At 42.5% G+C, this 26,811-nt stretch overlaps 1 protein-coding gene across 1 annotated transcript in view; it reads right to left on the reverse strand.

Annotated features, from left to right (window-relative positions):
- Positions 1–26,811, reverse strand: part of LOC110368152 (NLR family CARD domain-containing protein 3) — a 445,883-nt gene that overhangs the window by 379,689 nt on the left and 39,383 nt on the right. The window contains exon 5 of the mRNA XM_036133610.1: positions 13,620–13,796. Coding sequence (XP_035989503.1) covers positions 13,620–13,796 — 177 coding nt within the window. The remainder of the gene's footprint in view (positions 1–13,619; positions 13,797–26,811) is intronic.

Here is a 26,811-nt window from a genome sequence, read left to right on the forward strand (position 1 = left end):
GTTTAATATCTGTTGGTGGTCAACTGTCCATTGGATAGGAGTGTTAGGTGAGAGGTTACCTTTCTTCCTGGTTGTGACCCTGACCTTCTTTCCACTCCCTTGATCTGATGTTGATAGCAGCTGGTAGAGAGGCTGGGCTATTCTGGAGAAGTTTGGGATATATGTTCGGTAGTATGAGAGGAATCCCATCACCTTTCTCAGTTCTCCCACTGTTGTGGGTGCTTTCTCCTTTAATGCTTGGACTGGGGCCACCTCAGAGGGGTCCATGGTGTAGCCCTCTCCCGACACTAACCGTCCCAGAAATCTCACCTTCCTCTTTAACACTTCACACTTTCGGGGACTGAGTTTCACCCCGTGTTCCTGGTATCTCTGTAACACAGTCCTCAGGTGCTCAATGTGGTCTTCAAAACTTGAGCTATGGACAAGATTGTCATCTAGATACGGTTGACACATTACATCTCTCAAGCCACGCAAACAGTCTTCCATGTTCCTCTGGAATTCTGCAGGTGCTGCACTCAACCCAAATGGAATTCGGACCCACTGGTACAGGCCCCAGGGAGTTATGAAAGCTGTCAGGGGCTGGCTTTCCTCGTCCAAGAACCCCTGATGGTAGGCCTTCCCCTGGTCTAGTATGGAGAACCAGGAGCTGCCAGTGAGGGAGTCGAGCATGTCTTGTATTCGGGGTATAGGGTGGCGATCAGGGACTGACTTTTTGTTCAGCTCCCTGTAGTCACAACACAGCCTTAACGTTCCATCCTTCTTTCGTACGCACACGACTGGTGAGGCATACGGAGAGCGTGAAGGAGTAATCCAACCCCGATTCAACAAGTCTTGGATATACTCTTTTACCTCCTGGTGGAGTGGCTTTGGGACGGACATGTACGTTTTTCTTACTGGGGTGGTGTCGTGCAGCGTGATGTGGAGTTTCAGTGAGGGGATTGAGCCGATGTCGTCATCGTCATATGCAAACGCGTGACACTCTTCTCTGAGCAGCTGTTTGGCGATCCTACTTTGCTCCTCGTTTAGGTGACTGAGGTCAACCGGAGGGTCCCACCAGGCAGGTTTTTTTTTTTTTAATTGTTACTGCCTGGGGCTGATGCTGTTGGAGTTGCTGGCTTTACCCTCTCCCCCCTGTTCATCTGCTCAATGCTGGCCGCGTAGGCAGTCTTCACTGTCTGCAGGTGACCCAAAACAGTGCGCTGGGTTAGGGTTACACTGTGTTTGTTTGTGTTGGCAATGGGGACTGGTACATAACCTGACCTTTTCCTGGGGACACTGACTAGACCCTCCTCTATCATTACCCCCTCTGGCAATGTTAGCTCTTCGTTTGGGACTAGCAGCAGGTCTTGGCCATGATATTGAGCCCCAGTGTTGATGGTAACATACACTGTGGTGACCTGTTCAGCACCTAGAGTGAGTGTTCTATTTCCTGTATGCACAATCCCTACATCTTCCTCACTAGTAGGGGCATGAATAAGCTGAAGCACAGCTTGTGCGGTCTTGACTGTTATCTGAAAGGCTTGACTCACTGTATGAGTGGTCTCTGACTTTGTTGTCTTACTACTCTCTCCTGTTATTTCTTCTATCACATTGTAGCCGATTATAGGTTCTACTGCTACGTGTGGGTCACTTGACACTAGAACAGGTACTAGAAGTGGTTTTGTCAGGGCGCAGTCTTTCCCTAGCCTAAATTCTACTTCCACCCAGCCCATAAAGGGGATTTCAGTCTGGTTGGCTGCAACTCCCAATACAATGTCCGAGCCTAACAGCTCACTGAGAGGCCGCACCGTGCTGTGTGGTAAGTGTAGCTTTCTCCATTCGTCATTAATGATTGTTGCCTGAGCACCTGAGTCCCATAATGCTACTACTGGAACTGTATCTAATGTGCAATGGACAGTGTGCCTCTTAGCAATTAACTTGATGAGTTTTTCCTTGCGTCGTGGTGGAAGATAGTTAACTGTTGAGATTTGAGGTGGTGCATGAGGAGAGGCAGGTTGCTGTATGGTGAGACGTGATGATTCATGGGCTACCGAGGGTCCCGGCTCGGCAGCCCCATCTCGTTTCCCTGCTGCTCTCTGGTCCGTCGACATCCTCTGGAGAGATGTCCCTCTTGCCCACACTTAAAGCAATGTCTGCAGGCGTCACCCATCTGGGCTTCCTGACATGCCCTACAACCCCTGAGCCGAGTACGGCTGGGTGTGAATGTTCGCTCGGCCAATCTAACTTGTGTGGCCTCCACCGTCTGTAACACCAAGTTCTTAATTTCTAGCACCTCAGCCTTCAGCGCTTCTATTGAGTCTAGCTCCGCTTTGGCCTCTGCTTTGGGTCCTTGATATTTCTTACTTCTTCCCCCTTGTTCATGGTTAACAGTATCTACTGCTGCTGCTGAGGCGTCAGATGGGTACACTTCTGCCTGCACTTCACTGACTTTTGGAGGCTTGTTCATGACTGTCTTCCTCAGTTTTTGTTGTCTCTCATGTTCTAAGTTTGTTGCCTCATTGATACGCTCAATTAACACCTCATCTGTGACAGTACGGTCGCAAAGATACGGCTTGAGCTGGAACTTAACCGCATCACTGTAAAGACCAGTCTCTATAGAGCGGAGGAATTTTCTCTGAATTAGCTCAGGACTAAACTGCTCACCTTCTTCACTTTCATCATCATCGCTGAATTTTCTCATTAGCTTCTCTTTCAGTTCTATTGCTCTGAATAAGAAGTTCTGGGCTGACTCCCTTGGATCTTGTGTCATGTTCATCAGACGATGCAGTAGGTCAGAGGAAGAATCCACTTTATAGTGACCCTTGAGTATGGTCTTCAGGGTGGGTAGGGTCAGTCCTCGCTTTATTTCCAGCATCTCCCGAAGATGAAGACCTGGGCTCACAGCACGTGTGACTGCTTCAATGATCTCCGCTTCTCCATGTCCTTTCTGTAGTGCCGACTCGATCTGGTTTATGAGGCTTGTGTAGGACAATTTGTCCTTTTGTCCTGCTTCCCCGATCTGTCCCATTATCCGGAACTCCCGCCTCAGCGTAACCTCAGGCAGTCTGGCTGGTGTGGTGGTGGCAGGCTTTGTGTCCACTTCTTTTGTAGTAATGAGGACAGACGCAGTGTCTCCTCCTGCTGCCTGTGTCCTCCGCTTTATCTTTTCCTCCAATGCCCCGATTTCCTTTTCCATCTGCTGCTGTAATATCTGGTACTGCATTTTCAACTTCTCTAACTCACTTTCCTCCTGAACTACAATCTCAGCCTCATTCTCTCCCAATGTCGGATTCAGAGAGGCCAGATGGGACAATACATGCTGGAGATACGTCTGATATGACTCTGTGGACTCTTCACCCTCCTGTATTTCATCTAGTGTTTTCTCCACCAACCTGATTAGGGTGCGTCTTGTTTTGCTGGCGAAACCCCCGACAGGTGCGCTACACTTTAGATGCTCACATAGGGGAATGAGCTCCTTCTCCTCCAGCGTCAGTAATATCCTGCTGACTTCGTCCCTAGCCTCCTCCATGATGCTGCTCTGGTTGGTGTGTCTTCACTTTTATGCGACTGGGCTGTGGGCTGAACCAACCATCCTCTGCTACCAAAATATGTAGCGTGGTCCAGAATGAAACTGTCCTCCACTACAAATTTAACTTGATGAATCAGCTTTATTGTAATCTGCAAGGAGCCAAAAGTTATTTTTAACCACACAGTTCGCCACACACAATTATACTTCACATTCATGTGTTCTTATTCTCTGAATAACCTAGAACACACAGTGTAATTCTGAACTTTTGCACCACATATTAACAATAAATCATAGCCTTTGAATCTATTCCAAACACAGAAAAATCATATACATAGCACCTTTTTCAGATCAGTTTTGTTATACATTGTCTAGCAAATTTGCTCAAATAGAGTGAACCAATCATATTTAACAAACCTTGTCAACGTTAATCAAATTACCATTAATCAAATAAATCATTCCGTATTTTAGCTTATTTACACAGGCTGACAAACTCCTCCCACGGAGTGCAGGCTCACTGTTTATTTTCCCCAGCCCCACGCTCACCCAAGGTAGTTAGCAACTGGCGCTAACGATAAGCTAACCATTTTCGGTACTTTGTATTTGCCACACAACAGTCATAAACAATACCCTAAATCGGCTGAGATCATAAACTCGCTTTTACCAATTACTATCCAATTCTAACCCCCCCTTCTTACCTGCAAGGAGCCAAAAGTTATTTTTAACCACACAGTTCGCCACACACAATTATACTTCACATTCATGTGTTCTTATTCTCTGAATAACCTAGAACACACAGTGTAGCGAACGCGCCCCCTGCTGGTCGGGGTTAGCCAGTGCATACTGCTCCATCACTCATCTTCAAACAACAAAACAAACTTTCCTTAACAGAAAACACAACTTTAGCAGTCTGAACATAAACTGTATTACATGTAAATTATATTAATCATGTATCTAATCATTGGGTAGGAGTTTCAACCCACTGCTTGCTCAGTATGCCACACCATAACAGGTTTCGAGTTAGTAGACATCTGTTTAGAGCAGGAAGAATCCGCACCTCATTTTCTGGGAAGGACATTAGGTTGTAAAGTAATCATACCTGCTTCATGTGCAATGACCCATAGAAATCACTCCTCCAAGTCATGTGTGGTTAGATCTGACTCTTATACAATTCAAGGATCTTCATTTCCAGCACGCTATGTTTTAACCCTTAATCTTACAGCTTGCCAGACGGAAGTAAACTGTATGGTACAGGTAACTTAACCGCAGATGTGGTAAATTTTCCCAGCAGAGAAAAATATTCATGTCTTAAGAACATGGTTTGGATGTGTGGAATTAGATCATATTTGTATCTGCCTGCTGATTGGTCTGGAGTGTGCTTTTTAGCTCATTTACTACCTGCCATTACTACGTATGATTCAATTTACTCGTTATTGGAACAGAAGGCAAGGCTTATTTTTTATTTTCTATTTTATTTTAGCTTTCACTTTGCTTTGAGAAGCTCTCATGCTTACAGATTACTATTGTGTTTCAGCGGTTGCACCAAGTGACTCTATTAATAAGCTGCTACTTTTTAAGACAAAGAAGTGATATGAGACAAAGAGTATATTAAATGATAACGGGGGGAATGATAGAATTATTCTTACTATTTACCTTATGTACTATGTTGCATTTATCATATATATTTACTCTTTACTACTAAGACGTTTTAAGGTTTTAGATATTAAAGTGTATTTCATGTGGCTGATCTTTCTCTCATCTTTGCAGAAGGCCTGCAGAAAGCAGACAACTATGTTGTGACTATAAAAAGTGTTTTTATGAACTCTATTCAGACATCTGGAGTGCTTACGGATAACTGAACTGTGTGAACTGCTTGGTACTATCTTGAAGGTCACAGTTGTTTTGCTTATCCCTACCCCTTAGCTTGACAATGCCTAATAAAAAGAAAGGAGTGGGCGGAGTGCTTTACAGTGAGTTTGGAGATCTGTATTAGGCATCTCAGCTCCTCTCCTTGCAAGATAATTTGAAAACCAAACCTCATTGTTGTCTCTTCTTCTTGTGTTGTTAATGAATGTTTTAGGTGTTTGAACCTGACAGAAGCCTTCAGCTTATCTAAAATGCTGCAGGAAGTGTTCTGATGAAAATCAACAAAAAGGATCATATTTCTCCAATTTTAGCTTCCCTTCATTGGCTTCCTATAATTTCAAATTGTCTGTCAGTCATATAAAGCCCTTAATAATCATGGTCCATCATATATCTTAGATCTGATTTGCCCATATATTCCTAACTGAGCACTTCACTCTCGGACTGCAGGTCTACTGGTGGTTTCTAGAGACTCTAAAAGTAGAATAGGAGACTGTTATCAGGCTTCTCTCTTTTGGAACTAACTTACAGTTTTAGTCTGTGAGGAAGACACCCTGTCTACCTTTAAGACTAAGCATAAAACCTTCTGTTTTTGACAAAGTTTACAGTTAGAGCGGCATGTTTTTTTTTCCTGGTGAAGAGTTACCCTCAGGTATCTTTGCAGTTATCCTGCTATAGACTTAGGTTGCTGAACGACATCAGGGTCTATTTTCATCACGCTGCTGAATTTTCCCATTCTCCAATTTGCATTTTTTGTTATTTCAACTTTAAACTTTTTTTCTCTTCATACTAGGTACATCAGGCCTGGTATTCTGTTAACAGTGACATCATTCAGGGGAGGCTGATCAGCCACTCTTACCATATAATAGGATTCCTGGATCAGTGTGTGCTTCTGTGCTTTTTGTGTCTCTGCTCTGTCTTCTCTAATCCCCAGTCAGTCGAGGCATATCATCGTTCACACTCTGCCTGGTTCTGCTGGAGGTTTTTCCTTCCCATTAAAGGGGAGTTTTCCTCTCCATTCTTGCTTCATGCATGCTAATTATGAGGGATTGCTGCAAAACCATCAACAATACAGACTGTCCACTGTGGCTCTACGCTCTTTCAGGGAGAGTGAATGCTCCTTGTAAACTTGTTGCAATCTCCTGGGTTTCCTTGGTTAGAAAACCTTTTGACCAATCTGTGTGATTTGATTGAAGTTGACTTTGTAAAGTTCCTTGAGATGAGAAGTTGTGAATTGGCACTATATAAATAAAATTGAATTGGAAAACAAACAAATTCAGGAATAAATTTCAGATGAATGTGTTACAATAATAACGAAAATAATTACAATCACACAAAAAATAATCTCAGTAGTTTCACCATAGCTGCTGTAGGGCTTCAGGTAGGAAAAAAAATAAAATCAGACTCTATCTGATAACCATAATATAAGACTGAAACATTCTAACAACGGAACACCTACTGAGATTCCATAAAACCTACAACCAACCGCTTCGTTGGTCAAGTCATCAAACTTGACATAAGAGCAGAAATTTGGCAGAAATGAACAGGGAAAGTTTGTCTGGAACTAAGCAATTTAAAACTGTTTATTTTAAATGTGTTTTCACTGTGTTTTTAAGGTTTAACTGAGGTTATGGCCTGGAGCTAACAGGCCAAGCTACCTGCTTGTGATCTTTGAAACAAAGCTATTCAAATGTATTTTTGGGTTGTTTTTTTCAAGGTCAATGTAACTGGTGTTGTCCTAAATGATCACATTTCTGTTACTTTTGAAAGCATAATTTCCATTGACTCGGCCAGCCAAACAGACATCATAACAAAATACATCTTTAAGGATGATACCATGGAAACTTTAAACCAAGTTTACTCTTCTACTTCAACTTTGCCCTGTAAGTTATTAAATGAACCAATGCATAACTTTCAGTCTAAAGTTTCAGACATCATTGACTGCACAGCTCCAATTAGAATGAAGGTTACTTCTGAGAAGAAAAAAATCTCCACGGAGAAGACCTCCAACAGATAGAAGTGAAAAAAGGGAGCGTCAAAAAGCTGGATGTAGTTGAACAAAGGCTATACTCCAGGTTAACTTCACATCTATAAAGAGGGTCTTTACAAATATACCTTTAAACTGAAAAATGCATGGATGTGTTTCTTCTTAGATCCGTCCGTCCGTCCGTCGTCTTCCGCTTATCCGGGGTCGGGTCGCGGGGGTAGCAGCTTCAGTAGGGAGGCCCAGACGTCCCTCTCCCCAGCCACTTGGGCCAGCTCCTCAGGAGGAATCCCAAGGCGTTCCCAGGCCAGCCGGGAGACATAGTCCCTCCAGCGTGTCCTGGGTCTTCCCCTGGGTCTCCTCCCGGTGGGACGTGCCCGGAACACCTCTCCAGGGAGGCGTCCAGGAGGCATCCTGACCAGATGCCCGAGCCACCTCAACTGGCTCCTCTCGACGTGGAGGAGCAGCGGCTCTACTCTGAGTCCTCCCCGGATGACTGAGCTCCTCACCCTATCTCTAAGGGAGAGCCCAGACACACTACGGAGAAAACTCATTTCAGCCGCTTGTATCCGGGATCTCGTTCTTTCGGTCACGACCCAAAGCTCGTGACCATAGATGAGGGTAGGAACGTAGATCGACCGGTAAATCGAGAGCTTCGCCTTTTGGCTCAGCTCTCTCTTCACCACAACGGATCGGTACAGCGCCCGCTTCACAGCAGACGCTGCACCAATTCTTAGATCCGCAAAAACATTAATAATGTTTGTCTCTTATTAGATACAGTTTTGAGGTTAACAAATCCTTCTGTGACTGTGGTATCTGAACTCCACTCAACCAGGCCCTGGAACAGATTTGATAACTATTTTACTAAAAAAATACAAAAGATAAGAAGAGCAGCTTGTACTTCCATATCAAGTTTAGTACCAAAGCTGTCTCCAACTAGAACTGATCTCGGCAAAATGTCCCAACTCAGCCAAATAAACCACAAAAGCTTAAACTAAACCATGCACCAGCTATGTTCCTCGTCCTGCTGTCTTGATGTTCTACCCACAGCTTTCTTTAAGAAAAGAAAAGTCCAGGCCCAGATGGCATTGGTGGTCAGGTCCTCAAGAACTGTGCTGTACAGCTACCAAATGTTTTTAGTTTTATTTGTTCAATATCCTTCCAGCTTAAGGTTCATTTGCTCTGGAAGAACTCTATTATTGCTCAAATATCCAAATCTGGATCTCCAAAATCACTTCACTTCATGTCTTCATAACTGTTGCACTAACCTCCTTTTTATGGAGAGTTTTGGAAAAATTGGGAAGGAATCACATCTGACCTAGGTCCAAAATAATTTGGACCCAATGCAATATGCTCATAGGTCAGGCGGGGGTAGTGAAAATGCAGATGGCACCTTGCTGAACCTTGTTTAATCTCATCTTGAGGCAACAAAGTCCTTTGCTTCTCTTTTTTTGATTGATTTCTTGTCTGGCTTTCATTGCATTCAGCCACACATATTAGTGTAAAGACTAAGGGACTCCCATAACATTGATCCTGTTCCTACAGCCTGAGTTTTTGACTTTTTTACAGTAAGACCACAACGTGTTAAGATTAATAGTGTTTTATCAAAAATTAGCATATCATGAAAAGGGTCTCTAAACGAGCTCTGAACCTAATCATCTGAATCAACAAATTAACCGGTTACCGGACCCTGAGGAAGATTGTGGAGAAGGGTCGATTCCAAACCTTGGGGGACCTGCGGAAGCAGTGGACTGAGTCTGGAGTAGAAACATCAAGAGCCACTGTGCACAGGCGTGTACAGGAAATGGGCTACAGGTGCCGCATTCCCCAGGTCAAGCCACTTTTGAACCAGAAACAATGGCAGAGGCGCCTGACCTGGGCTACAGAGAAGCAGCACTGGATTGTTGCTCAGTGGTCCAAAGTAGGTTTTGCATGTCATTTGGAAATCAAGGTGCCAGAGTCTGGAGGAAGACTGGGGAGAAGAAAATGCCAAAACGCCAGAAGTCCAGTGTCAAGTACCCACAGTCAGTGATGGTCTGGGGTGCCATGTCAGCTGCTGGTGTTACTCCACTGGGTTTTATCAAGGGCAGGATAAATGCAGCTAGCTATCAGGAGATTTTGGAGCACTTCATGCTTCCATCTGCTGAAAAGCTTTATGGAGATGAAGATTTCATTTTTCAGCAAGACCTGGCACCTGCTCACAGTGCCAAAACCACTGTTAAATGGTTTACTGACCATGGTATCACTGTGCTCAATTGGCCTGCCACCTCTCCTGACCTGAACCCCATAGACAATCTGTGGGATATTGTGAAGAGAAAGTTGAGAGACGCAAGACCCAACACTCTGGATGAGCTAAAGGCTGCTATCGAAGCATCCTGGGCCTCCATAACACCTCCACAGAGCCACAGGCTGATTGCCTCCATGCCACACCGCATTGAAGCAGTCATTTCTGCAAACGGATTCCTGACCAAGTATTGACTGCATAACTGTACATAATTATTGGAAGGTTGACTTTTTTGTATTAAGAACATGTTTCTTTTATTGGTTGGATGAAATATGCTAATTTTGTGAGACAGGAATTTGGGGGTTTCATGAGCTGTATGCCAAAATCATCCTTATTAAGACAATAAAAGACCTGAAATATTCCAGTTACTGTGCAATGAATATAAAATATATGAATGTTCAAGTTTTATCATTACATTATGGAAAATAATTAAATTTATCACAATATGCTAATATTTTGAGAAGGACCTGTATACCTACAAGAAAATCTGTGTCAACTTATCTTTAGAAAGATGGATAAACAATGCTGGCAAAAAGATGAACATATCAGTTATGTACTGTAATTTCCCTCTGGAATTAAAGTACTTCTGATTTCTGATTTCAATAACTCCCACCATCCCATCATTAATTCCATATATTGAATATAGCCAAATAATGCTTCAGTTGAGTGTGGGTAAACATAAGACAGACGTATAACTCAACCTTACTGTAATATTCCAAGTTCTGTTCTGGTTTATGTTAGTTTTTAGTTTTCCTTCTCTCTCCTGTCTTTTATTATCTGGCTGTTTTGAGTTCTGTCTTGTCTGGATTCTTGTTTACTGTTTTAGTTTATCCTGTTAGGTCTTTAGAAGCTTCTTAGTTTAGTTTTTTTTTATCTGTTCTTGTTTTGAGCCTCAGCACTGATGTCTGGTCTAATTACTTATTCTGCACACCTGCCTAACTTCACCCCTGCTGCAATCCCCTCTCACCGGTTTGACCTGCTTCCACCTCCATATAAACTGTTGAGACCAGACATCAGTGCCAGGTCGTCCTGTTGAGTATGGGTGAGTCTCCTCCTGCAAATTCTGTATGTTGGTTTGCTTTTTGGATTTTTGACCCCTTTTTCTCCAGAAACCTGAGCCATTCTGTCCTGTCTGTTCCTGCCTTGTCTGCCCTGCTCGTCTGTTTTTTTTGTGCCATCTTTTTGTTCGACAGCCTCTTTGGATTTTTCCCCTGTTTTTGATTTTGTGATTAAAGAGCTTCTTTTTAAAGAAACCTCTGCTGGTCTGGTTGAATTCTGGGTCCTCTCCCTCTGATCATTACACTTACCTAATCTGTATTTTCATAATTCGTCCTTTGCTGCCATGTCCTTTCAATGCCTTTCGTAATCAATGTGCCCCCACTTTTTGTGCTGAGTGAGTGAAGTGTGAGAAAACAGATTTAATTGTTTCAAGTACCTCTCTTATTACTCATGCATTTACTTTTTTAGCTTTTCTTCCAGGATTCTCATTTCCTGCCGTTATCATGCTGAATCACTTATCTGCGTTCTATCGAGGAGGGCTTCTTTCATGCTCCTCCTTGCGTTCAACTCCTGGATGACTGGAGTTTAGTTACCTGATTGATATTACCTGTTTGGAAAATGAAAATCGAATATGACAGAGTGAGGTAGAACTACTCAGAGCAGAAGCTTTCTACTCAGGGTAGATCCATTTTTTTCTGAAACAAGGCCAAGAACAAAGATGCACACCGCAGCCTGCCCAACTATAAAAGTGTCTACCCCACCCATTCACAGTGGAAAACCATCTCACCAGAGTTGCAAAATGGTACAAAAAACTTGATTTATTATTATTATGATTTTATTTACAGTTCAGCTTGGATTTAATTTACTGTGCAGCATAGATTTGCTGTGCAAGCTGAATCCAGATGCCATGCCCGATTGTGGATCTGTGCAGCTTCAAGGGAACATTGGTGTGCACTATGGTACATGGTGATGAAGCACAGGCTCAGTCTCTCAAAGGCTCTTATTTGACCTGTTTCTTTTTATAAGGTTAAAAACATTTTTGTAACAGTTTTGGCATATTTGGATAAACTGTGCCAAAATCAAAGGCCTGTCTGGGACATCCATCCTTCCATCCATTTTCTGACACGCTTATCCCTGTTGGGGTCTCGAGGGGTGCTGGTGCCTATCTCCAGCTGTCAATGGGCGGGAGGCGGGGTTCACCCTGGACAGACTGCCAGTCCATCGTAGCTGTCTGGGAAAATACCTACTGAATGTTAGCTGATTCAGTACAGAATTTCTGCAAGATATGGATGTACAAAGCCAGAGGATGGTCCTACATTTTAATGAGGGTTTTCATGTAGTTTTGCAGTGTGTCAGGACCTTCGAGCCATGGACTCAATTAGTTGATTTGTCTCACCTGCGTTCCCTTGATTCCCAGCTGTATTCAAGTTTTGTGTTTTGGTTTCCCCGTTGTCGGGTCATTCTGCATTCTCCCCTGTGGTCCCCTGTACTCCCTGTGTTGCCGCTGCCCTGAATTTTGTTCCTGAGCCTGAGTTTCTTTGAAGTTTTACCTTCATTAAAATCTCCTTAACATCATGCGCTTGTCTCCGCCCCGTTGCCTTCTAGGTCCTTGCTACACCAAAACCGTGACACGGTGATAATTTTAGAACTCTGGTTTAGAAAATTAGATTTTCCCTTGGTTTAATCACCTATAAATCTGACATAACATTTGTATGAGTGGATTCACTTGAAATTTTTTTGTTAATGCCTTAGTGTCTCAAAATTGCTAAAATTTACATTTACATTTTATAACTTTGTAGCTGTAATTTCAGGCAGAAATTGCTCTTAAAACCTCCTGGGCTTAAAGGGTTATTTAATATACTCCTTGTGTTGGTTGGTCTCCCAGATATGAGGGTGAATTACAGCAAACTGCTGAGTTAGATAAGAACATTTTTGACCAATATTTTTGTATTATTTGATTACATTTTAATTTATAAAGTGCCCTGAGATGACATTTGTTGTGAATCGGTGCTATATAAATAAAACTGAATTGAAAACAGAGGTTTTTACTTTGCATTATTTATGTAAGCAGTGGTAGTTATAATACTCATGCTACTAGGTCTTGGTTTTCCTTGCTTCTGTTTCCCTCCCTCCCCCAAAACACACATACAATACATCACACAATGTCAAGAAGCTGGTAGAGAAGATCTTTTTATTTAGGTTGTTGAAGTTAGCTTCCTGAACCTACTAGCTGTCCTGCCTTCTTTTTTCAGTGCGACACCATCTCTCTCTCCCTTAACGCTGTCCTATGTCATTTTGCTACAGTACAATTTTGCTATTCTTGATCTGACCACCCAAAGTGATCTATGTAGGGTATTATGATGCCTGATTGCACATGCTAGTTCACTTGTTTACAAATAGTTTGTGATTTATTATGTTTGGAAAAGTCATTATTATGTGTGTAATGAAATTCCATGATTTTAACATGAGTTTAAGAGAGATGGAGATTTAGGCTTTTTTAGGCCTGGTGGGATTTATGTTGTGTTTGGGATTGAAACTGTCAGATTTGGAAGCACACACACACACACACACACACACTTATGTGGTTGTGATACTGCTGCAACAAGCATGATTCTAGTACTTAATTGCAGATTGCATTTGTATGACATTATAGCTGTATGTTTCTAGTTTACTGATTACCAGGTTTAATGACCAAAGCAATTCATTAAGACTTGTGTTGTGTGTTCTTTTTTATGTTCTTTTATGTTAAACTTGTTCTATGTTCTGCATTAGTCCAAAACCTTTTTAAGTATAAACAATTGTAAATGAATATATATATATCAATAGTCTAAGAATCTGAGATAAGGAAACAATTCATTCATGAAGTAAAAACATCTAGTAATTGTATTAAAACATTTATTAACATTAAACATTAGAATGAAGTTATTAATCAAAACAAGAGTTAATTCAACAGTCAATGAGTTGGATAAGCAGAGAAAACTAACCTCAGAATCTTCACTTTACAGGCTGGACTTCCCAGTATTTCACACAGATGCTTCATTCCACAGTCTTCCACTCTATTGATCTCTCTTATTTCCACTTCAGTCAGATGAGAGGGGTTAGACTTCAGAGCGGAGGCTACAACTTCAAATTCAGTCTCTGAGAGTTTGCAGCCATTAAGTCTGTGATTAGAGAAAAAATAAACTCAGTTCTAGTTAATTCAGACATACTCTTTGATAAAAAGACAAAAGTAGGATAACTGAACAGTGATGTCATGATGAACATCTGATCTTTAAATCAATGCCCTGTATTTGAAGCAACAAAGTGAATCTCTTCAGTTCATGGGTCAGATACTGGCTTGTGTTATGGTTCAAGTCTTGTATTATGTTCAGGTCATGGTTCTATTGCAGACCTGCTATGTTTCTGGTTTCATTTAAAGACCAGAAAGTTGGAGACCAAGAAGCTGAGCAATAGGTTAAAACATCTTAGGATTCATGTTTTAACAGAACACTGAAAGTTTTAGCAGCAGCCATCTTGGTTGACTGTTAGCAAACCTCCTTGTTTCTTCACGCTGAGCTCTGACTGCTATCTATTGCAGGAGAAATATGGAGACACAAAAGCTCTTCATAAACAACACTAAAAAAAAATTTTCACTGAAAGTAAGATTTTTAAAGCTTTATTTTCAGTGAATTATCAGTGAATTATGTCACTTGTATAAATAGAGAAAACCAACCTCACATTATTCAAAACATTTAATATATTTAATTGATGGAGCTAATAATTGAAGAGTCACAATTTGTTTGATGATGGTGATCACAAATCAAACAAGTAGCATTAAACCTTTTCTATTTATCAATGTCCTATATAAAGTTTAGCTTCATTAAGATCCCTGTCTGAAACAGCCAATGGGTCAGCAGCAAGATACACACTGAGTTTCATAGTCTTCTACATTCCTTTAATTTGTCACAATATGTGTCAGGGACCACGCACCGTCATGGCATAAACTGAACTTAATATTTTCTTGTGGTCTTCTTGTATCTATTACTGAGATTTTGGACCTTTGTATTTCGGACTACTTTCTATGGAGAGAGATGGCCTAGTGCTTACCACTAGTCAATAAACACTCTTAAGTCAAGAGCTGGGTAATCAGAAGTGCTAGATGGTCCAAGACAGAATCCGGGCTCAGAGTCAGGAAACAGAATCAGATAAAACCCCCAAACCTAAGATGAGTGGAGTAGTGTATGCAGTTCAGTGCAGTGAGGAATGTTCTGATCTCTATATTGGAGAAAACCAAACAACCTCTCCACAGATGCATGGCTCAACGCCAAGTCTTGTCCTAAGGACACCTACACCTTAAGGACAAAGGACACTCTTTTGAGGACCAAAATGTTCAAATTTTAGACAAAGAAGGGAGGTGAATGAAGCCATTTACGTTAAGAGAGAAAAAAACAACTTTAAACAGAGGAGTAGGTTACAGGTTTCAACTTTCAAAAACTTATAACAAAGCAATAGGTTTGATTCCTTCCAATTTTCACCTCAATCCTCACCTCCGTGCAGGTGATCACAACATCTCCCCTGTAAACCAGGCCAACGATGACCCTAATGACAAACCATTGCAAAGAGATGAACCAGTTTCTGGTGAAGTTGCAGTCCAACAATGACCCTAACGACTTCCCATTGCTAAGGGGAGGACCAGTTTCTATTTAATTTGCATGTTATCTAAGCCATAACCAGGCCTTTTTGGGAAATAATACAAAGCTTTGAACCTACACTACTCCAGACATTTGAATTGAGAAAGCTTTCTGGATGAGAAGCGAAACGTCTTCAATCTTTTGTGGAATGATCATGACCTGGATGACTGAGAATTTTCACCAGCATCAGTTACCATAACTACATGGATGACACACAGCTCTACATCATCATGTCACTGAGTGACAATGAACTCAATAAGGACTGAGTATATGCTTAGAAGAAATCAATGCATAGATGTGCCAAAATGTTCTTTAACTGAATTAAAACAAAACTGAAGCAATGATTTTGGCTCCAATAGAGGAACGATCAAAAGTTTGCACACAGCTTCAGTTGCTTCAACTAGGACACATGATCAACCCGTAATTTGGGTGTAGTGATGGACTCAGACCGGAACCCCCAAAAGCATATATAGACAATTACAAGGGTGGCCTTCTATCACCTGAAGAATATTGCCAGGATTAAACGACTAATGTCTCAGCAGGATTTGAAAAAACGAATCCATGTGTTTATCTGTAGTAGAATTGATTACTGCAATGGTGTTTTCACAGGTCTGCCAAAAAAGTTGATCGGACAGCTGCAGTTGATCCAAAACCCTGTTGCCCACGTCCTCAGTAAGACTAAAAAATTAGAGAACATCACACCAGTTCTAAAATTCTTACACTGGCTCCCTGCAGTCGGTGTGCTGTTTTTAATGGGCATGGAGACTCTTCCTCCTTGGCATGTTCTAAGTTAGATGCTAATCAATGACCCACCCACCGCTGTCCTGGGTCATTAGAAGTTTTTGCTTGGTGTGAGAGGAATCTTGATCACCTGAATCATAACAAGATTGCTGATGTAATGTCTTTGGAATGTGTTGGAGGATAGAGCTGTAAACACTAGGAAATTGGAAGCACAATCCTCCCTCTCTGTTTAGTGATGGCTTTTCTCTTTCGACCAAGATAGCTTCAAACCATCTGTTCTCTTGTCCAAATTTGGATATCATTATTTTCAAAAGAGTGCCCTTTGTTTGTAAGGTGCAAGTGGACTATTGAATCTTGCCTAGAGCTGCTGGCCCTTCTGTGCTGGGTAATGTATAGATGTAGTTGTTTGGTTTTTCCAATGCAGGAGTCTTAACAGTCCTGGTTACATTGGACTACACACACAATACCGCTCAGCTGAGGTTTAGGTACTCTGTCATTGGAATGAACAAGTTATGTTTGGAGAAAATCCAAACAGTTTTTCAGAAACTACTGACAAAAATCGAATAACAATGCCTTTCTGTCTCCCTGCTTTGTCTTGTCTTTAATGCAGATCATGTAATCATTAAACTGCTTTTTGTCTAGATGGTGTTTGGAACACGACGTGGGCTACATTAATAACTGGCAAATTTTCTGGGAAAAACCTGGGCTGATCCATCCCATTTTGGATGGTGCAGCTCTTCTTTCGAGGAATCTGGTCGGACTTATTAGTTCTCCAAGATGCTGACAACCCAGAGTCCAGACCAAGAAGCAGAGCCATAGTTTAACCACCTCTCTGCAGCTCTTGTACAATTACCCCCCAGCCCCCATTACACAAATGGGACAGTGTCTTTCCCACAGCCAAAACGAAACAGATTGGGAACAGATCTAAAAGGCACAAACCATAAAAATCTCATAAAAAACAATATGACTCAACTTGAACCAAAAAAATAAACAATTAAATGTGTTTATTACATATAAGGTATCTCTCTCCAATGACAGTTAATGAATTAATTTCTGATAATCAGATTGATTTATTTGTCTCACAGAAACCTGGCTGCAAGAAGACTGTGTTAGTACAAAGGAGTCAACTCCCTCTAATTATTTAAATTTCCACATTACCAGAACAATGTGATGAGGACGATGAGTAGCAACAATCTTTAAGTATAATTTATTAATTAGTCCAAGGCCAATTAATAGCTACAATTATTTTGTACGTTTAACCCTTAGGTTCCATCATTCCAACTTCAAAGCAATAAAAACTCTTATGTTTGTTTTTGTATTGAGCACCAGGGCCTTACTCTGAGTTTGTAGATCAGTTCTCAAACTTCTTATGTGATTTACTGTTAAACACTGGCATGGTTATTATAGTGGGAGATTTTAAAATAGATGTTGACACTGAATGTGTTAATCATAATGTAGCCTTTTACACTATTCTAGATTTAATTGGTTTTGTTCAAAATGTGCAAAACTAACAAATTTCTGCCTTCATTCTTTGGACATTATGCTGACATATGGGACTTATTGCAAAGAATTAACAGTATTTCCTCACAACCCTTTCATATCTGGTCTTTGAGTTCAATTTAATTGAGTTATCCACCCCAAAAGAAGATTTCATTATTGTAGATCCTAATCAGACAATGCTGTTTTTTTAAGTCTGCCCCCTTTTAATTTCCTCAGAATCACAGTAATGCCCAGCAGGTGCCAGCAATGTTATATCCATCCATCCATTTATTCCTAGGCCAGCTGAGAGACAGTCCCTCCAGCGTGTCATGGGTCTCCCTCTGGGTCTTCTTCCGGTGGGATGTGTCCGGAACACTTCACCAGATGCCCGAGCCACCTCAACTGGCTCCTCTCAATGAGAAGGAGCAGAGGCTCTACTCTGAGTCCTCCCTGGATGACTGAGCTCCTCACCTTATCTTTATTGGAGAGCCCAGACACACTACGGAGAAAACTCATTTCGGCCATTTGTATCCGGGATCTCGTTCTTTCGGTCATGACCCAAAGCTCATGACCATAGAGCTTTGGGTCACCTGCTCTGCGGTGTTGTGTAGAGCGGTTTTGGTTGCCTTCCAAGTTTACTGACAGGGGAGAATGCATTGGTGAACGGAGTTGCTGGGAATATGAAGCTTATCAGATGGGAGGAGTGGTGGCTGATAACCTAAAGAAATCTCAAACGGGGAGTGAACAGTGGATGTAGAGACATGGGAATTGAAGGCGTATTCGACCCAGGGTAAGAATTTATTCCAGTCCGAAGGGGATGATGAGGTAAGACAACAGTGTGTTTTCAAGTTGCTGGTTCACTCTCTCTGTTTGACCGTTGGTTTGTGGATGGTAACCTGACGTGAGTGTGTAACGGGCACCGAGAGCAGAACAGAAGTGCTTCCAAACCTGCGAGACAAACTGGAGACCCCGGTCAGAAAGAATGTCAGCGGGGATACCATGGAGCTTGAAGACGTGTTTTATGAGGGGTTGTGCTGTTTGAAGAGGGTTGGGCAGTTTGCGGATGGGGATGAGATGACATGACTTGGAAAACCAGTCCACTATGTTGAGGACTGTGGTCATGCCTTGAGAGGCAGGAAGTCCAGTGACAAAGTCCAGAGCAATGTGCGACCAGGGGCGTTTTGAAACGGGAAGTGGGTTCAGTAATCCGGCTGTTGGTCATTTAGAGGGTATGTTTCTGGCAAAGAAGGGACAGGCACGGATGTACTTGCGGACATCCTTAGTCCAGGACGGCTACCAGAACCAACGAGACACTTGAGACTGAGTCCTATAGATCCCAAGATGAGCCAAAAACTTGGAGTTATGACACCAGAGTAAAACCTCATGGCAAACAGATCTAGGAACGTAGGTGAGACCAGCCCGTCTTGTACTGGGATCAGGATCCCATAGCAAGGCCTGGTTAATACGTTCCTCCAACTCCCAGCGTAAGGCTCCAAATGTGCAAGAGGGAGGCAAGATGGGTGCTAGTTCCTTCTTCTGCTCTTGGGGAGTGTACAGTCTGGACAAGGCGTCCGGCTTGACGTTTCTGGAACCAGGACAGTAAGTGATAGGTTAAATCGGGAGAAGAACAGGGACCAGCGGGCTTGTCGGGGATTCAGGCGTCGGGCGGACTGTAGGTAAGCAAGGTTCTTGTGATCTGTCTAGTTCACTATGAGCTGCCCAGACCCCTCCAGCCAATGTGGCCATTCCTTTAAAGCTAACTTTATAGCTAACAACTCTCTTTCTCCAACATCGTAATTACGCTCTGCAGGAGATAATCGACTGGAAAAGAATGCACATGGATGGAGCTTTTGTTCAGACTGTTGGGATAGAACCGCCCCAACCCCCGTGTCAGAAGCATCTATCTCCAAAATGAACTGCTTACTAGGATCAGGGTGAACTAAAATGGGGGCCTGAGAGAACCTATTCTTAAGTGCACAGAACGAGGCCTCAGCCTCAGGACTCCAGGTAAAGGAGGTTTTGGGTAACGTGAGGGCATGAAGGGGCATAACTTCTTATGAACCTCCAGTAGAAATTGGCAAACCCTAAGAAGCTGCTTTCTAGTCTCGGGAACGGGCCATTCGACTACTGCCTTGATCTTGTTGGGATCTGAACGGACTTGTCAGTCCTCCAGAATAAGACCAAGGAACGAAATGGAGGACTTATGAAACTCGCACTTCTCAACTATTACAAAGAGGCGGTTTTCAAGCAGATGCTGCAAAACAACGGGACATGTTGTTAATGCTGAACTGGATTACGAGAATATGTCAGAATGTTGTCAAGGTGAACAAAAACAAAGTCCCGTAGGACATCATTGACGAGGGGCTAAAAAACTGATGGGGCGTTACACAGCCCAAACGGCATAACTAGGTACGCAACATGACCAAGAGGAGTCTTAAAAGCCGTCTTCCACTCATCCCCTTGTAATGCTCTGAGGAAAAGGACCCAGAATTCAGCCAGACCAGCAGAGGTTTCTTAAAAAAAAGCTCTTTAATACCAACTCAAAAACAGGGGAAAAATCCAAACCGACTGTAGAACAAAAAGATGACACAAAAAATAAACTAACGAGCAGGGCAGACCATGCAGGAACAGACCGGACAGAATGGCTCAGGTTTCTGGAGGGAAAGGGGTCAAAAATCCAAAAGCAAACTAACATGCAGAATTGCAAGAGGAGACTCACCCATACTCAACAGGACAACCTGGCACTGATGTCTGGTCTCAGCAGTTTATATGAAGGTGGAATCAGGTGAAACCGGTGAGAGGTGATTACAGCAGGGGTGGAGTTAGGCAGGTGTGCAGAGTAAGTAATTAGACCAGACATCAGTGCCGAGGCTCAAAACAGACCAGATCAGAAACCAAACTAAAAACAATAACTGTAAAAGAAGTCTCAAAACTCACACTAAGACACAAACCAAAACTAAGACAGAACTCCAACTATGACAGAACCTAAAACACAAATAAACCAAAAAGCAGGGAAAAGCCAACTTTAACCAAATCATAAACAGGAACCAAGACAGAATATTACACCCCTTGCCTAATTCAAACCAAGTGATAAGCATTACGTAGGTCAAGCTTGGTGAAAACGTCCTGAACAGGACATCAATTAACCTGTTGGGAAGAGATGCATTGTGCAGGATGAAATTAAAAATTTGGTGTTCTCCTCAAGGTTTGTATGTTGACAAAGCAGGTCTGGATCTTCAAATGTACATTCAAACACATGAAGCTAATGTTTGTTGGCTGGGAGACATTTCTGGCCCAATTGGAGATGTAGTTTCTAAATGGGGCTGGTACATTAAAGTTTAAATTCCAGAAGCCAGAAAACCTTTTCTAGATTACCACTGCACTGTGGTAAATGTCATAGAACATAAATGTTCTATGACATTTCAAAGAGCATGGAGTTTGAAGAAAAATAGGACAGTTTTAAAAAAAGACAGAACCGTTAATCTTGAAACACATTGCATCGTTATTGGAAACCAGGGTGCAGCAATAAATGTGAAACAAAATTATTTCATTTCAGAGTGGTACAATGTTCCAGAATCAGTACCACACATAACGTTGTTTGTAAATAAAGGTTTTCAAGCAAAACACCTGGTACCAATGATGAAACTTGCAACAGAAGCAAAATGGGAAGAAGCAGATAACCCATTAATTTTTCAGTCATGTGACGAAGCAATGATTAAGATCCTATGTGAAGCAACAATGACAGCAAAACCACAAGTTGTGACAGTGTCAGTTGATTTAAAAGATAAGTCTGAGGAAGATGGTTCTTCTGAAGATCAACCACTTTTGCAGGACATGCTAAAAAATGTCTAAGAGCAGCTATGGTCAAAACATGACACAGATATGGGCTTAGTAAAATCGGCAGAGCCGGTCGCAGTTCAGACAAAGCCAAATGCAAGGTTTCCTTTTCGCCAAAAATGCCAATTAAAACCAGAGGCAGAACAAGGCATTCAGAAAACTATTGATGGATTGATGCAAGCAGGAGTGCTGGTGGAAGTAAAAAGTCAATGCAACACTCCAATCTTTCCGGTTTTGAAAGCAGATAAAACCAAATGCTGTCTTGTTCACGATTTAAGAGAAATAAACAAGATAATAGTAGACGCAGAATCGTATGTGCCAAACCCAAACACTATTTTAAATTAAATACCATCTGAACCACGTTTTTTTCACTGTGATTGATCTCTGTTCTGCATTTTTCAGCATTCCGTTGCCAGAAGAGTCGCAACATTTATTCGCATTTACCTACAGAGGTAAAACGCTCAGTTATACCCGATTTCCTCAAGGCTTTAAGCTTACCCGACACATATTCAATTAGGTGTTAAGGCATGATTTGGAAGGAATCTATTTAAACAGAACTCTGTTACAGTATGTGGGTGATTTGTCAATCTGCAGAAACACATTAGATAACTGTCATCAAGACTCAATCAAAGTACTACAAAGATTAGCAGAAGGGGGACGCAAGGTCTCCAAACAAAAACTACAGTATTATCAACCAAAGGTAGATTACCTAGGAAGACAAATATCACAAGGAACCATTGGTATTTCACCTTCTCAACTGGAAGGTGTCAGTCGGAAAAAAATGTAATGATTTGTTATGGAAGAACCCAAATGTAAGCCGGACACAGAGCTGATGCTTAAAAAAAGGGGTTTATTAACAAAATCCAGGAGACAAAAAGGCAGACTTCAGGCAAGCAATAGAGTCAAAAAGGGACAATAAAACAAACTCAAAAACAGGCGAGCAGAAAACTGAACGGGCAAAACTGGCAGACAGGCAGGTTAAACTAAAACAAGCGAGGGTGAAGCACTCTTACCGAGTAGCTTGTGGGTGGGGATCATACAAGACGTTCTGGCACTGGAGACTGATCTGGACTGAGTATATAAGAATGTCAAACAGGTGGAACCAGTGAGGACTAATTGCAGAGGGAGAGGAATGGAGCAGGTGTAATGAATTGTAATCAGATCAGCTCCAGTGCCAGAACATTACAAAATTATGACGTTTTTAGGAATGACAGGTTTTAATGCAGACTGGATTAAAAACTATGCAGAAAAAACAGCACCACTCAGAGAACTCATAAAGGAAGCAGGAAACCAGTTGTTGAAAGCAGCGTTAAAATGGACAACTGAAGCTGTACTAATGTAAGAAACCTGTGTAGGTTGATGAAAACAAGCCATTGTTTATTACTGCACTAAACTAGACAATGTGTTGTGCATGAGACGTCTATGTGTGAGTTTAAATGATGAGATCTATGTTGTTTGACTAAAAGCCATGTATGAAACTGAGTTTTGGTTGCTGTTGCTTTGTTTTTTTCTCTTCAAAGTCCCATTATTAGAAGTAAAGGTAAAGTGTGTCTAATTTGATGAGGTAAAAGTGCATGGAAATTTTTATTTTTTTGTAAGGAATTCTTGCCGGACTAAGGTGCACGTACTTACTGAAGCTGCTGTGTTGAAAGGGTGCAGGTGCAAAGACTTATAATATGTGATTGAGGGTTGGATCATATTGTGTAGTGGCTTGGCCGGTGCGAAAACATTCGGCAGTAGGGTTCGTCTGCCTGTCAGTGAGAGACTAAGAGCAGACACACTAGGCTATTTTTTGGGCTGCAGTGAACGATTCCAAGAAACACACAGACACACACATACAGTTTTCCACCGGCCAAAGGAAAACAACACACATACATTTTTCTACCCCGGCCAAAGGAGAAACTTACACACATACACGGTCTCCCTCTTCCCTTTTGCTTTAGCTGAGAGTGGGAGGAGCCTGCCCTTCTGTGCTCTGCCCCGCCCAAAGGAGAGCACACAAACTTCTGAAGAAAATCGTTAATCAGCCTGTAGGAATTTCTTTGTTTCTGAGAGAAAAGTTAACCCCTTAGTACCTCTTAATTTGGTCTATGTTTGTCTCTGCCTGGCTGAGCAGTTCTCCCAGAGCAGATTTTGGATGAAATAAATAATTTTTTCTATAGATCCGCTCGTCTGTCTCCCATCTTTGTCATTGACTACGAGCGGGCCGTGAAAAATGGGGGCTCGTCAGTTTGTATCCGGATTGGAGATCAGCTGTCAGGTGGTGGGTTTTTTTGAGTTGTGAACTCTGGCTTGTTGGGGGACGTTGACGAGCGTGCTTGGTTTGGTGAGTGTAGCAGGCATTGTATATCTGTTTTGAGAGAGTTTGTTTGTGTAGCAGGTTGAGTAATCGCTCCCATACAATCGTAAGTCGCGGTGGTTCTGTCCCTGTTAGGCTTAACAGTAACTTCCCTTATGGAGTTTGTTGTGGGGGGATTTTAGTGTGGTGTGAACATGGGTAGAGCAGTTGACTCAGGAGCACATCCGGAGTTGCAGGGGGGTCGCTATTTATTGGTTGCTTTTCCAGACTCTCGGGCTTAAGTGCGTAAAAACCCATCACGGTAACACCCGAAGACTAGGGAGGAGATTAGTTAGATTCTGGTTAGGCAGTTGGAGGGACGGGGTCACTGTGGCGCTGTGGCTGTTTTGGGATTGTGGGAGCTTAGAGTGCTACTGGTAGAGTTGGACTTCAGGTGTTTTGTGAATAATTAAGGTTATGGCTGCTGTTGAGGAGTTTTTGCGAAATCCGTCTGAAGATGGGTTGGAGCACTGCATACGTAAACAATTGTTAAAGATCGCTGAACATTTTAAATTCGAGGTCAGTGATAAGCGGTCTAAGGACAGTATTAGAGCTATCATTAAAGCTAATATAACTGACTCCGGGGTGTTAGGACCAGCTAAAATGCAAGCTACTGTAACACGGTTGGACACTGGCGTTGTTGACACTAGCTTGACTTTTGAACAGAAGCATGAGCTGCATTTGCTGCAGGCTGGGAAAGAACAGAAAAGATTAGATATGAAAAAACTGGAGTTGCAAGAACGTAGATTGAGTTCAGCTAGTGAGGGCCACGGCCCGCTAGATGCTAGATGCTTCTCGTTTGATGTTGGCAATAATCTGCGTTTAGTTCCTCAGTTTTCCGAATCTGATCTAGATAAATATTTCTCACTGTTTGAGCGTGTTGTGGATAGTAGAGGTTGGTCTGATCTGGACCGGACACTGCTTTTACATTGTGTGTTCCCAGGCAAAGCACAAAAAGCATACTCTGCTCTCTCAGAAGATGACAGTAAAGTTTATGCCACTGTGAAGAGGGCTGTTTTAACAGCTTATGAGTTGGTACCAGAGGCTTACCGACAGAGGTTTCGGACATGGCAGAAAAGTGGGAAGCAAACCCATGTTGAGTTCGCCAGGGAGCTGGGAATCCATTTCAATAGGTGGTGTGCTGCCTTAAAAATTAGCACTTTTGTTGACCTCTGTAATTTGGTTATCCTGGAACAGTTTAAAAACTCTGTTCCGAGTCACATTGCTATATACATTAGTGAACATAACGTGAAGACGGCTGCTAAAGCTGTTAAGCTAGCAGATGAGCATGTTCTTATACACAGGGGTGGCCGCAGGTATTAAACTTGCAATGATTTTGGTTACAGGAGCAGCAGTCAAGTTTTTGTGGGGAGCAATGCGAAGGTGGAAGGAGTTGGTCCAGATATGAACAGTAAGTCAGAACGGATTTCAGGAGGGCATGTTTATTTGGATCTGACTGACATATGTCATTATTGCAAAGCCAGGGGCCATTGGAAGCGTGAATGCCCTAAACGGGGTGCTCACGTAAAATCTGCTGCTTTTGCTGCCTCTGAAAAACATGTTGTTTTTGTTTCCTCTAAGTGGAAGTAGAACAGAACGACACTTTGGACCAGGGGGATTTTTTACCTTTTGTTTCTAATGGCCATGTGTCCATAGTGGAGAGTGACGCTATAGTGCCAGTAACAATTTTGAGGGATACTAGAGCTTCTAATTCATATATTGTGAGCTCTGTATTACCCTTTTCTGAGGAAACCAACATTGGAGACCATGTTTTGATGCGAGGAATAGGGCTTTTGGTGGAACCAGTTCCCCTGCATAAACTTACATTGAATTGTGGATTGATTCAGAGAGAGGTTGTCATGAGGGTGTGCCCTGCACTTCCTCTTGAGGGAGTGGATATAATCCTAGGCAATGATCTTGCTGGTGGCCAGGTGTGGGATTGTCCGCTATCTGCACCAATAGTAACTGTCATGATTTGTTTTTGGATGAACCTGGACATAGCACGCACACACAGAGTAGGTTTTAAGAGAGTTTATTGCCAGTGGTTGATGGTGATGACATGGAGAACCAGAGCTTGTTAACAGGCGGAAGTGAAGGATGCAGGAGCTGGCTGTAAGGTACAGAATCCATGAAGCAGAAGAACAATAGTCCAAGATACAGAGGGGAGTTGGGCTGCTGCAGAACCAGGAATGGGACCAGAGACCAAGGCGCACTACATGAAAAGTGTGATTTTCGTCACTATGCGGCACTGTAGATTGTCGTGGAAGTTCAGGTTAACGGCTGTTCACGGTAATTTGCAGGCAACATCGAAAACTGCCATGAATTGTCAGAAATTGACGTGGGCCTTGCTTGGCAGTGGTCCCCCCATAACCCCCCTCCTCCTAATTCTAGGGGAGGCTTGAACATGTAAATGAAAATGCTGTGAGCTATACAAATGCAAATCAGGGTTGCAGGGGGAGTTTACCCCACGTCTCACGTTGAACTCCCCTTCAACTCCTATTGGACGCGATCTACAATTTTCAGCCAGTCCGCAGACTGATGAGAAGAAACTGCTGATTGCTATCAGTGGGCTGTCTCATATAACCTGACTCCGCCAGATAGATTTGCTCCGCATATCCATCTGGAAACCTTCCGTTGAAGTAATTTTGGGAAGGGGCGAAAATACTGGTTAGCTGATTGGCCTATGTTGGTGATAGACGGGCCAAATGAACCAATCAGATTCGTCGTCACTCTGTTACGAGCGACGACGAAAACACAACCACAAGCCAAGCTACTCTTGCTGCTGCAGGTAAAGGCTCGTTAGCTCAGCAAAGAAATACTCTGTAATTCCGATAAAACTTGCTCGATAGCTACGCTAACGCTAGTTTCATCGGCTGAAGCCGCCATGTTGTTTAGACTGAACTGACGCGCTTCCCGTTGCGTCACACCTCAACCCGCCTCAAAGCCAACGCTGATTGGACGTTCGTTTGGTGAACGGCTCCAAATTTTCTTTAACGGAGAGTAGCCAGACTGATCTGCGAGTGAAACCTTGAAAGCTCGCGAGATCAGGATGGTCTCACGAGGCTATGTCTCATATGAGTCAGTCAGTATTGAAGCAATGCCAAGAGCATG

The sequence above is a fragment of the Fundulus heteroclitus genome, unplaced genomic scaffold (assembly GCF_011125445.2).
Source record: "Fundulus heteroclitus isolate FHET01 unplaced genomic scaffold, MU-UCD_Fhet_4.1 scaffold_65, whole genome shotgun sequence".
Lineage (NCBI taxonomy): Eukaryota > Metazoa > Chordata > Actinopteri > Cyprinodontiformes > Fundulidae > Fundulus > Fundulus heteroclitus.